At 36.5% G+C, this 13316-nt stretch overlaps 1 protein-coding gene across 2 annotated transcripts; it reads left to right on the top strand.

The window, feature by feature from the left end:
- Positions 1-820: 820 nt before the first annotated feature.
- On the top strand, positions 821-13048 carry LOC139979696 (mitochondrial ornithine transporter 1-like). 2 transcript variants are annotated; one of them, XM_071990732.1, is made up of 6 exons: positions 821-957; positions 2569-2742; positions 4877-5273; positions 7232-7404; positions 7949-8107; positions 9841-13048. In XM_071990732.1, exons 2-6 carry the CDS (start codon positions 2631-2633, stop codon positions 9978-9980), a joined length of 981 nt encoding a protein of 326 aa, XP_071846833.1. In that variant the 5' UTR covers positions 821-957; positions 2569-2630; the 3' UTR covers positions 9981-13048. The 2 variants fall into 2 exon arrangements, with proteins under 2 accessions (XP_071846833.1, XP_071846834.1); XM_071990733.1 differs by lacking the exon at positions 821-957 and adding an exon at positions 979-1003.
- The last annotated feature ends 268 nt before the right edge of the window (positions 13049-13316 follow it).

Here is a 13316-nt window from a genome sequence, read left to right on the forward strand (position 1 = left end):
TATAAGGCTCAATTCTTGGGTAATTTTATTTATTACCTATATGAATGATATTTCCTTGATCTCTAAGAAAGCACAATTTAGTGCACTCTTTGCTGACTGCATGATGACACGAATATTGTCTTCATGAAGGGGAATGACCCTTAATTAACCAAATAGAAAGTACTCTTGTTAATGAGCTTTAAGCTGCCTCTTATAATTGGTTCTTAAATATTAGCTAACAAGCTATCTCTTCACATTAGTTAGATAATTTGTTTCATTGTATTTTATAATCATTATCATCACGTAGTATTTAATATCTCCATAAACCCTAAATAGGCATATGTTTGAACCATGTAGCCAAAAGTGTTCAATTTCTTGGTGTTATAATTGACTGTAAGATTATTTAGCGCGGCACATCAGTTAGATATTTTCAAAACTTGCTTAAGGAACAGGTTAGGACATTTTAAGTGGGGTGTGGGGATTGGTCGAGGTGGGCTTTGAGGGTTGGTAGGCTCTTGAAGTCGGAATGTATTAATAAATAGTAAGTTTTGGTTTTGCTTTGTTTTGTTTACTCTCTCTTTAATTCCTCTGTTAATTTTTTTCTATATATTTCTTATTTGACTTTTTTTCAGTTTTTAGGGAGTGAACTTTTCGGCAAGCGCCTAGGATTTTAATATAAGTGTATATTACTTCCCTCTACTTAAGTTTCATCGCTGTTGAAATTATTTTTGTTCAATTGTTGAAGAAAAATAAAACGAAACGAAGTGTATACTGTTGATGCATGGTGCTAAACAAAATACCGCGAACTTTTTGTTTTCGTCAGCCATTGGGGAATACATGTATTACGCAATATCACAACTACAACTTGTACAACAAGAACCACTTCCACACAAGCGTGCGTGAATCGAGACTACGCCAAGTCAGCACATCATATTTTGTAGTTTATATTTTGTGCACAAAGGAGTGTAATTTAACGCGGTGAGCATTGGTTAGGATTGGTAGTTTTCATTGAAAGACTCGGACGGTAGAGTGATTATGTTTTTGTTATTGTCGTGTATTCGGTAGTCATTGGTTTGCTAAGTTAGGCCTAGACCAGTGCGTGTTAGCCAATATGCTTTGCGTGTAAAACTGTATTGGTATATAGGCTAGGCATAGGCTAGGACTGCACATTATTAAGCTTGTGCTATGCCTACCTTACTATGCTATAACACCTAACAGGTCGCCGTGTGAGTACAACGTTGAAATGCAACAAGACGATTACCTTGTTTCAGTGTAATTTTAACCTTGATAAGCTTCAACCATAATGAATTGAAAACGTCAACGTCTAAGTTATTACTAGGTAGAGGTTTACTAGACTTGATGCTCTTTCTAAGTTCTAGCATATGGCATGCTCTCAGTCTCACAACTTAGCCTAAACAAGAATTTTTAATCACACATATAAACTAGCACTTTCTTACTGAGAAAAAAAGTAAATGCTTTAAAAGTGTGTGAAGACTCACGCACAAAGGAACGTCTCATGCCGGTAATCTGACCTAGTTTCGAATGAGGAGTAACAGAAGTGTTAGACACCACCATCGATCCCAGAAAATACACACACAGCTTGCTACCGTCGGTAATTAGACACTAGTGTACAGTCAATGCATACAGCTACGGTCAATACCCACGACACAGTTTACATAGCAGCGTGGACATCTCAGGTCTAGATAAAAGAAAACAAGGTATCATGTTTCATTACTGTCTGCATTTTGTAGCGACAAGAAGAAAATGTCATTTGCAAGCAACGGAAAGTTAACTTTTTTCAGAGCGTGGCATGCTACATGGGGCGAGTCTTCAATGCCTTTAAGCTTTGATTCCAAATTTGTTATTGACACGTGTAAGTGTAATCCATAAGCCCTTGGTTTCTCCCACATTTGTGGTTGCTTAAAATTAACTGCTGATTATTATTATTATCAGCCATCAGCCGATACTGTTTACAACTACACACATTGAGATTAATAACACTCGCAGGTCTATATAAAGACAACTCTTTTGAATTTCAGTTTGTTGTTCGTATCCATAGCACCCTTTCTTTACTGATAAATAATATAACTTCCAGTTGCTTTGTTCTTGTTTCTGGAGGAGGCATTACATAAAAACTTCAGCATTTTAAAATCATCCTAACCACTCAGATATGCTACAGTAGGAAAGTCCCACCCTTCCCTATAACTGTACAAAGTAGATAAGTATACCCATGATGTCAATGTGAGGGGAGCAACCGAAACTGTGGATTTATGTATGCAGGATTTGGTTGTCTTTTATTTTAGGAAAATGGAGGCTTTCTATTCTTTCATGTAACTGAGATAAGTTCATTTACTTGTACAGCTGAGATGTTAAGAATTTTCAAGAATTCTAGGGGTACCTCCATAAAATTGTAATTTGGTTTTAAAGGAGTTGTAAATTGAATAAATGTATCCCACATTATGACAAGGTTTGTAGTCTTGACTCTCAAACATTCACATCGTGAGTTCGGAAACATAACTTTACGTGCATTGCAAAACATCTTCCGTATTTCCAATGATAGGATTTTATTTATTTTTCATTTTCTTACAGAGTTTTTCAATAGATAACTTTCATAACCAAGATTCTTAAAGAGGGCTGAGGGTGACGACAATATGGCTGAAGCAAAAGAACTGGATTTATTACATGAAGCTCATACTAAATTCGAGGCAACTGGAATCAAAACAGGCTACCAAGCAGCCATTGATTTTACAGCTGGTGCAATAGGTAAATCTCATTTTGACAGGCTTTCAACCTTCATTTTCTTTCTTTTTTTTCTTTTCTCAAATGGTAACTTAAAAAATATCTTTCGGCATTTATCAGCATGACTCTTAGAAAGATTTTAAGTTTTGGAAAACTCTGTCGTAAGTTGGAACTGGAATGATCTCATGTGTGAAGTACTCGAGAAGGTCCGGAGGAGGGCTACTAGAATGATTCGTTCCTTAAAGGGTGTTCTTTATTATAGACGGTTACAGCTGCTGAATCTCACCACATTGGAGCTTAGGAGGTTTAATACTTGGTGACTTTATTCAGGTTTTCAAGATTGTGTATGGTTTTGACAACTTATCATTCAATGACTTTTTCATGTGTGCTAATAGTATTTGTACCAGAGGTCATTGTCTTAAAATTCCAGAAGTTACAAAGTAGGATTAATATTCAACATACTGTAGAAGGTCTTTTTAAATCTAGGTTGTGAATGAGTGGAATGGTTTGCCTGAGAAAGTTGTACTTGCAAGTAGTGTGAATATGTTTAAGAATGCTTTGGACAAGCACTTTAAGCATTGCAAACCGCTCTGTTTTTTTTTTTTTGTGTCTTCTATTTTTTTCTCTCCTCTAGGGTCCTTGATAGGGACTGGAATGTCCTTCCTGATCAGTTTTTTTCTTCTAAACTAAAATAAAACTAAACTATCCATTATTTCTGCAACTATACCATGTGATTGTTGTGCATTAATGATGCGTTGAGATTTTCATGGATTGATGAAATCTGGCTGTGACATGTATAGTGAAATGAGGTTACGTTTCTGTTTTCTTTCATCGGCATGGAAACAATCTTGTCCACCAAATGTCTGCAATGAGGAGCAAGGGCCTTCGCAACCATTGCTATTCGATAAAGTGGCCAAATGTGGTCAGTTTAGCCTTGTAAGCAAGAATGAAGACCAAACATAAAAAAGGTCTGCCTGCTAGTTTTCTGAACAGTTTTTGTGAAGAACCTGCTTCCATGTATTTTGGTGTTTATGTCATGGTCATTGGAGGGCTTTTGAATTCCTCACATTTTGGTTTTGTAGATACTTTAAACTGAATTATCAGGATCTGAATAGTAAGCATGAAGTGTAACTTGGTCAACTCGACAAATGTTGACAAACACAACACAGCTGAATGAGCTGATAATGAAGGTCTGAAATGGAAGGTATTAATTTAATATGAACCAGGAAGCTTTAAAAAGTCCCATAACAATACAAAGGAAGGAGTGAATTAGCTCAATTTAGCTGCAGGCTAATGTATGTTGGTGTGTACTGTATGTATGTATGTACACAAGGTAAGGCCTTCTTGAAGTGCAGGGAGTAATTTAGTGTTCAAAGTTTGTGTAGCAGTTTGAATACTCTGAAGTCTATTACAAAGAAACTACAGTACCTGTGTACAGAAACTGTAACACATCTTTGCACTTGGATAGCACTCCCAACCATTTTACATAGTATTCTACAATGCAATACCTGAGAAATTATTGTTCCCATGTTGTTTAATACGAAGATCTATGCATATATTGGAAAATGGTTTGATGGCATGCAAGCAACATGTATAAGATGGTTTATATTGAGATGATCAATTTATAGATCGGCACTGCAAATGTTCCCCATTACATTGATGGCCTGTATGAGAAAGAGTCCTCAGGTCAATAGGCATACCTGATGGAGGTTTTTGTTTGTGAGTCCATGAACTAGAGGATGATTGCATCAGAAAGGAAGGAACAAAGACAGGAAATCCCCTGCCACAATCCCTCCCTTCTGGGTACTTGTTTGTCTTTACACAAGCGAAAGCATAGAACAGGTGTGTCATCATCTTGTTTGCCATCAGAGTTTGGGAAGCCCCCCTAGATTGCTTCATATTTCAAGAAATAATCCATATAACCCATTGATTATCGACCAGAATTGTTTGGAACACCAGCTATCTAGTACAGTATCTACACATTACGGGTAACTTGACTGGTTAATTAGAAGTATTTTGTACATACCCAAACACTAGTCTTAACTGACCCCTTTATATGACCTTTGACCAAACTATTTTCCAAGCATTACCAAAATAAGCCACTACCGAACGATTGATTATATTCTTTATTGCTTCATTTCTTTGTTTCTATAAATAGGGGGAACTGCATGCACCATCACAGGACAACCTTTTGATACCATCAAGGTCAAGCTACAGACATACCCACAGTTGTACACTGGAACCATACAGTGTACGAAAAGCATCCTAAAATCAGAGGGTGCGACTGGACTATTTCAGGGTACCGTGCCTGCCCTTGCAGCGATCGTCGGAGAGACGGCGGTCCTCTTTCTAGCGTACGGCTTTTGCCAAAAGGTCGTCGCACGGATAAGCGGCAAATCCAACACAAACAATCTAACTTCTTTCGAGAGAGCCTTATCTGGTTCGGGCGCCGCTGTTTTCTCATCGCTGGTGCTGTGCCCCACCGAACTGATTAAATGTAGGCTACAGGCATTTACAGAAGTCATGGCCACCAATTCTGCTATTCAAAAGAGGATGTAAGTATGTATATATAGCTTTCTTCATGAATACTCCATGATCAAGTTAAAACCAAGCTACCAATGTCGACTTTCCTTTCTTCATATAGTATTTAGATGTTCATGACTTGTATTAGACAGTGTTGTCTGGGGTGTTTTTGTATTTTAGGGCTGTTTTCTAATGTATCCTGTATTCATATAATTTTGAAAGTTCAGATAATATGACAGGATAATATTTTGAGATATAGGGAATTGTATTTGTTAAGTCATTTGTAAAGTTATAAATATACTGCAGAAAGCTGTATACAGTATATATATATATATATATATATATATATATATATATATATAGAAGAGCAATTACCTGGTCAGCAAAAAAAATAATGGTTCCTGTACTTTTTGGAAACATTGATAATGATGTGTGTTCACTTTGTTGATTGAATTGATACTTGTAGACAAACACTTAGTATTCTAATCATTTTTTAATTAATCAACAAAGATAAGAAATGGCATACCAAACAAGGGTCTACAGATAAGAAATTAATACAGTTGATATGGAAACTACAGTAGTTAGCCCTCAGCCCGAACCTTAAGCATGCTACAAATTGTCAACAGATATCCCTGATTCTTGTAAAGGTATTCACAGACATCCATGAGTGTTAGAAGCTTATGTGAATGTCTCTGCAAAGGAAAATGCGTTACAAAGAGAAGTAATATTACTAAAATACTTGTTGATATTGACAGTAGCATGAGTGACCTGTTTTTTCACTTTAGGTTATATAGTATGTCATATTGCAGAGTTGGTGCACACAGAATGTTAGTATGATATAGTAACGGGACAGGCAATTCCTTTGTACAGTATTGACTAGATTTATTTTTTAGACCAACTTAAGTTCCGCAATTAATGATGGATAATACATCACCCCCCACCCCCACACCACCCACCCCCTTCCCACAAAAAAGGAGTTTTAAACATGTCATATTTTGTTCTTGAAAATCAATCTCTACAACAACAATTCAACAAACACAAGAAATATGTGTAAATGAGACAGCTCCCAGGGGCTTTCCCCTGAACCCCAATCAGGGTCCCACTTTTATTGCCCCATGCATGCCCATCCAAAATACCCTTCCCCTGCAAATAGAAACAAAGAAACTAATATATGTCTCTTAGACTAGGTTCCATTCAATACAGTAATTTAAGTCTAATGTACATTGCATGTTAATTCCAGATCTTTTGTACAGTAGTTGCAGCATACATTTTTGTATACATAGTAAATGTTATAAAGTTTGCATGAGAGAATCTGAGTGCAGGGGGGACTACCACAATAATAACTACCACAATAACATACCTGAAATGTTTATCTTGTTTTCAGTTTTGTATTGCTGTAATGCTTTTGTGGATTTGTTTACATAATGTCTTATTATTTTTATTGTTATCCTGCACCCTTTACCCTAGTAACAGATCACCTCATGAACCATGAAGAGATTATTGTTCCACTCGGGAGGTTTATCAAAGTGTGTCGTATAACCCTGTGCATACACACTCTGAGAATGCTACAGTGACAAGCTAACTACACTAGTACACTACCATTGCACTGCACTGTATAAGAAAAACTCTGTTATTCCTTGTCTATACGTTATCTTTTAAGTTTGATGGGTTATAAAGACAAATGATGGCTGTGGAGTTTAGTTTGAAGTAAATATAGCCAGCATTTTTGTGTTTTTTTTAGTAATGTTTTATGGAAGGCAGAGTGGACAGTTGATCAATAAATACTACAAGAGTAAGGCTGACCCACTGGTCTTGACCTTATAGCGACGCTGAACAAACACATAAGATTATACCAATTTGTACTTGTGCCTTATTACAAAGGCAACACTTACTACTGTAGTTCCTCTCTTCCTTACCTCTACCTTACCCCCACCTCCCCCCCCACCTCCTTTCTGCCAAATATTTTATCAACATTTTCCTTCATTTACAGAGGCCCCTGGCAAGTAACAAAAGATTTAATTAAGAAAGATGGAGCCTTGGGTCTATTCCAGGGTTTGACGAGTACCTGGCTTCGAGAGGTACCCGGTTATTTCTTCTTCTTTTTTGGTTATGAAATCACCAAGACACTGCTAACACCAGCCGGTAAAACCAAAGATGAACTCGGTAAGAATACTTTGGGGAGAATGGGGGAGGGAGGTGGAAAAGGGGGGCTGTTGAGGTGATGCTGTAATGTGGTTGTGGATCCCATCGATTCTCATCAGCTAATATTTCAGGGCAATAACATACAAGACAGCCATGTTAACTGTGTACATAAATGTAATATGAAACATTAAAGTCTACAGAAACACGTATATGGCATGCTGCATGTTGGCATATATTGAACCCTTCGTGGACTCAGACCTGAGTCGTGAATGTGAGATACCATCATACCACCATACTACTTCAACTTAATTGTTAACCAAAAAGAAAATACATTGGAGTAACTGATCACATAGTTTTATCTGCCGCCACTCATAATTTAAGTATTGTGTCTATGCGTGATGCTAACAAGCCCTACAAACATTCTGGTATTAGGATTAGAGCTCTGATAGTATTATTACTGGTACGTTGTCGGAGCAGCCAAAGTTTCATGACAAGACCCTTGGAGACCCTTGGAGGTTTGTTGATGTCATTTCTTTAAATTCTGTTGATTTTCTCTCTGCGGCAGGTCCGGTAAAGTTGACGATCAGTGGGGGTGTGGCTGGCACCTGCCTTTGGGTTAGTATATACCCAATAGACGTAGTCAAATCTCGAATCCAGGTCCAGAGTCTGGTGGGCAAAATGCCAGGGTTTCTTCCAACGATCATACAAATCTGTAAGACAGAAGGTAAGTTTGCACCTTTCTCTTGTTGTAAAAATAACATTGCTCCTTTAGCCAAGAGCAATGGTAAAGTAGAGCAGACTGTATGTTAAGTACTGTTCTAAGAGCTGCTGTTTAAGTAATGTGGATAATATGTCATAGGCTGCTGGCACTGTTTAAGTAATGTGAATGATATGTCATAGCTGGCACTGTTTAAGTAATATGTCATAGCTGGCGCTGTTTAAGTAATGTTAATAATATGTCATAGCTGGCGCTGTTTAAGTACTGTGAATAAGATGACATAGCTGGCGCTATTTAAGTAATGTGAATGGTATGTCATAGCTGGCGCTGTTTAAGTAATGTTAATAATATGTCATAGCTGGTGCTGTTTAAGTAATGTGAATGGTATGTCATAGCTGGCGCTGTTTAAGTAATGTGAATAAGATGTCATAGCTGGCGCTGTTTAAGTAATGTGAATGATATGTCATAGCTGGCACTGTTTAAGTAAGGTGAGTAATATGTTATAGCTGGGGCTGTTTAAGTAATATGAGTAATATGTCATAGCTGGTGCTGTTTTGGTAATGTGAATGATATGTCATAGCTGGCACTGTTTAAGTACTGTGAATGATATGTCATAGCTGACGCTGTTTAAGTAATGTGAATAACATGTCATAGCTTACGCTGTTTAAGTAATGTGAATAATATGTCATAGCTGGCGCTGTTTAAGTACTGTGAATAATATGTCATAGCTGGCGCTGTTTAAGTAATGTGAATGATATGTCATAGCTGGCGCTGTTTAAGTAATGTGAATGACATGTCATAGCTGGCGCTGTTTAAGTAATGTGAATAATATGTCATAGCTGGCGCTGTTTAAAAGTAATGTGAATAATATGTCATAGCTGGCACTGTAAGTAATGTGAATAATATGTCATAGCTGGCACCGTTTAAGTACTGTGAATAATATGTCAAATCTGGCGCTGTTTAATTAATGTGAATAAGATGTCATAGCTGGCGCTGTTTAAGTAATGTGAATAATATGACATAGCTGGCGCTGTTTAAGTAATGTGAATAACATGTCATAGCTGGCGCTGTTTAAGTAATTTGAATAATATGTCATAGCTGGGGCTATTTAGTAATGTGAATAATATGACATAGCTTGCGCTGTTTAAAAGTTATTGTGAATTATATGTCAAAGCTGGCAAGCTGCATGCTCAGTATGGACACAAAAAGCCTCCCTTTTGATGTTTGCAAAGTTTTAACGTGGAAGTAATATCTACATAAAACAATTTTTTCCGAACATCAGTATTTGTAAAATTACGTTGTCTAATATTCACAAGAGGATTCAGAGTAGGTGAATACCTTGTGTATACCAGTATTATGGGTGGGTTGATAGAGTTGGTGGCTGAGATCAAAACTAGCACCTGAGAGGTTTTGTTGGTTTGAGTATGCAAGGCATACCTTATTTTTCCATGCAGAAGTAAATACACAGTCTTCCCAAAATGCAAAGTATTCCAAAATGAGCAAACACCATCACTTGGAAAGCCACCCTATGTTATATGTAAGCTGTTAGCCATTTTCCTCTCGCACCTACATATGTGACTGCCTAGCATCGTTTAATTAAGACATGCCCTCCTACATATGTGGCTGCCTAGCATCGTTAAAAATAAATGCCCTCCAGGTCCTTGCCATGTAAGACTGAATACTTTGTCCAGAATTTGTCTTTGATGATGACAACATTGGAAAATATCTTGTCCTTTCAGGTATAGGTGCTTTGTATAACGGCCTCGTACCATGTGTGCTACGTTCCTTCCCGTCAAATGCTGCTCTCTTAGTAGCCTTCGAATACAGCCGTAAATGGATGATGGATCATTCTCCGAAGATGGCATACGAGGACCCTTGAGGGAGCTTCCGGTTCGAAGGCCAAACCAGGAGATGTGCTTGCTGAAGAGCAGGTGTTGTGAGTTATGCTGGAGAGAGAGTGAGTGAATACAACAGACGGGTGTTAAAGGATGTGATATCTGGATACGAAGACGAGAGCTCAATCGGTCTGTCTTCCTACATGCAATGGCGCCCTCGCTCCCTTTTCCCATCCCATAATGTTCCGACTTGGATTCTTAAATTGTAAACGATGTTCCTTCCTTGATTTTCTGAATCCAAGAAAAAACTAAGTTGTCATATTCGAAATCATTCAAAGATAGTTTCTAATTAACAGTAAAGATAATGTCATCATAAGACGTAATGGTCTCTTTTAATCATAAACGATATTTGTGAGAAGTGACATTTACTATAACTCGGTTAACCTAACAGTTACGACTAGTCTTATAGTGGTATGGTATGGCCATTTTGATTCCCTGTAACCTGTATTCTTTTATTAAATTTATTTGTACAATGCCCACATATTTGTGGCCATATGTAGTCGTTTCGAGACAATCCTGCAAAAGGGTATTCATATTTATTTTTTTTTATCTTAATGTAATGTAATGTATCTTAATTTTTTCTTCAATAAATCTAAATTTTAAAGGACTTCCCTCCACATTTATATATTAATTATCTGTGGAAAATCAAATAAACAATAAATTAGAAAATACTATGATTTGAAATGTTACCAGAAGAATGTACAGATAAAGTGACAGGTAGAGAAATATGAATTGATTGTATGTGATTGTAGAAAACCTCTCTTGAACTTTGAAACTCACTGGACATGTCTGCCTTTAGATGTTTGGTTTTTTAACACAATTAACCTTATAATTTGGAAAAGAATTAAACCTTAGAAATGGTCTCTTGGGTAAATTGCAAATTTAATGTCATTAAAATTTAAATCGATAGAATCAGTTTTCAGTGCAACCAATGAAAGATATCATTGGCCGTCCAATGTGACAGTTATACCTCGTATAAATAGGCTTAAAATATCACCAGTTTATATACTGCTATACAAAGACTTGATGAAGCCTTTAACTGAAAGCAAAATTAACGCGATTTGAGACATGGAAATGGGTTGATGGTATACTTTACTTGTTTTAGTTGATATTTATTCACTATTTTTTATATGTTTATTTTAATTTTTTTTTTTTGCAAGGATATGACAATCCTGTTGGAGATTTAACTTAATTCCATCATTTCTGGTGGGATGATGGAAGATTAACAGATTTTCCCCCCCTGGGTACATTTTATCTTTCTATATAAATTTGTATATTGTCACCAGATTATTACACAGAGGAAAATGCAGCTGAGTTATAAAGACATTGTAAAACTCAGGCAATGGTGGAAAAATATTTCAAATGTTCAAAAGGCTATGCCTAACTTACATTTTTACCAGAAATATCGATTTTACTCATTGAAAAGCAAAGGACTGAAATATTGCCGTATTTGTTAAAATATTTTAAAGTTGTCGTCATGAGTGGAGGAATTATTTAAGAGACAATATTCATTTTAACACGATTTTTCATGTATATATTATTTGCTGTGTTAATCTTAACTAACTAAATCGTAAACTCCAATCATGATAAAAGATGATCTTAGAATGAATCAAAAGAACAATTATTTTTTGGTGAAAGGCAAAAAGTGTCTGTTGTTTAATCTGTGTGTGCTAGTAACACAACTCAGTTCTGTCGAGAGCTAGCCCTGTTGTTGGGAATATGCAGTAATTTATTGCTACAAAATATTTATCCATCTAGATTTATACATCTAGATTTATACATCAAGATTTGACAGTTTTTATAGCATTTGTTTTACTTTTAAATAATCATATGCAGAGTTTGTGATATCTCATTGTTACTGGCTGCAAACATATAATATATACAATTATTGACTAACGAGAGTTTTGACCAAGAATCTTAAGTAGATTGTAAACCAATGGAGCTCTGTACTTGTAAAAGCTTCAGGCCATGATGTATGCAAATGTCATTTTATAAAGCTCTATGCATGCTGGGTATGTGAGTAAAATTGGATGGCAGGTCATGATGGTTAAGAAAGAGTTTTTTGTAAACCAGTATCTCAACCCAAACATCTGTGGGGGAATATTTGGTCCGATGTGACCCAGGAGCAGAGTTGTGGGGAGGGGGGGGGGGTGGGGAGGAAAGGTTCAATTTGTGTTAATGATGTGGCAAATGAGGTAATTACAAGTGGTCAGAATTATAAGGTCATTTACATAATTCGGTACTGCCGGTCAAACTACTGCTTTTCTTAGTGACTAGTTGAGATCATCTAGATTGATTTCTAGGATGGTTACTGACCATAGAAATGAAACTAAGTCTGTCAGCTGTATACTCCAATAGGGTTCAGTTCACGGTAACAACAGACTTGGTCAGAGGTCATCAGGAGGTCACAAATCATGGGTCAAAATATCTGACATATTGCACAGGTCATACCTACTACTGTAAAGTGGCAGCATATTGTGAACCACCTTTTTATGATCTCGTGGACTAAAATGGTAGAAGTGGATGATAAAAGTTTAATCTTAACATGTTATTGTATTAGTTATGATAGTTTGATACAGTTTGCTATTGTCCAAACTTTGTCCTTGATAGACAGAGCATAATTTGGATCCAATAACAACAATGCTTGTTGAAAGGTCCTTTTGAGATGTATGGTGGACTTGTCAACCAGATGTGCCTTACGGTCCCTTACCAATTCTGAAATCATGTTGTTTGTTTTTGATGTATAGATGATCGTCATCAGCATATAGATTTATCCATGGTAAGAATATGCTAGAATATGCTAGAGGGTGCATTCACGGATGTGTCTTGCACGTCAAATTAACCAGCATAAATGTTCCAGCAAGTGACGATACCCCGAAATCGGCACTACAATAATTCTAGAAGTTTGTCAAGCTGTGACCAATTTTCTGGGGCATTTATATTTGAAAAAAATTGATAGAAATTGTGCTGTATCGAGTAATTAGTCAGAAAATATAGACAATGTCGTGTTAATGATTCATTCTTTCTGTCAAATAAAATACATTGCAATTGTTTTTGCTGTTCCTGTAATCTATTTTTGTAGAAGGAGTGCCAGTCAATGAAATGCTCAATTTATCGTTCAAATTATGTCTCCATTTTTCTTCCCGTAATATGACAGACTTAAATTTTGTTTTCATGAACTTAATACATTTTACAACCAGAATGCAATATGCATTGAGGTTTCGATGACTTCAATGCACTACACTTCTGCTTGTTAATCAGAAGTAGCTGTCACAATATAAATGGCCCGAACCACTATTTTGATGTACAATTACACAATG

This window comes from Apostichopus japonicus, chromosome 14, assembly GCF_037975245.1.
Source record: "Apostichopus japonicus isolate 1M-3 chromosome 14, ASM3797524v1, whole genome shotgun sequence".
NCBI classification, from domain to species: Eukaryota; Metazoa; Echinodermata; class Holothuroidea; order Aspidochirotida; family Stichopodidae; genus Apostichopus; species Apostichopus japonicus.

Bases quoted from the DNA above. Each gene is read 5' to 3' on its own strand.
- LOC139979696 (XM_071990732.1), top strand. From the start codon at position 2,631: ATGGCTGAAGCAAAAGAACTGGATTTATTACATGAAGCTCATACTAAA. The intron at 2,743-4,876 runs GTAAATCTCATT...TTCTATAAATAG, and splicing joins TTTTACAGCTGGTGCAATAG to GGGGAACTGCATGCACCATC. The intron at 7,405-7,948 runs GTAAGAATACTT...TCTCTGCGGCAG, and splicing joins TAAAACCAAAGATGAACTCG to GTCCGGTAAAGTTGACGATC.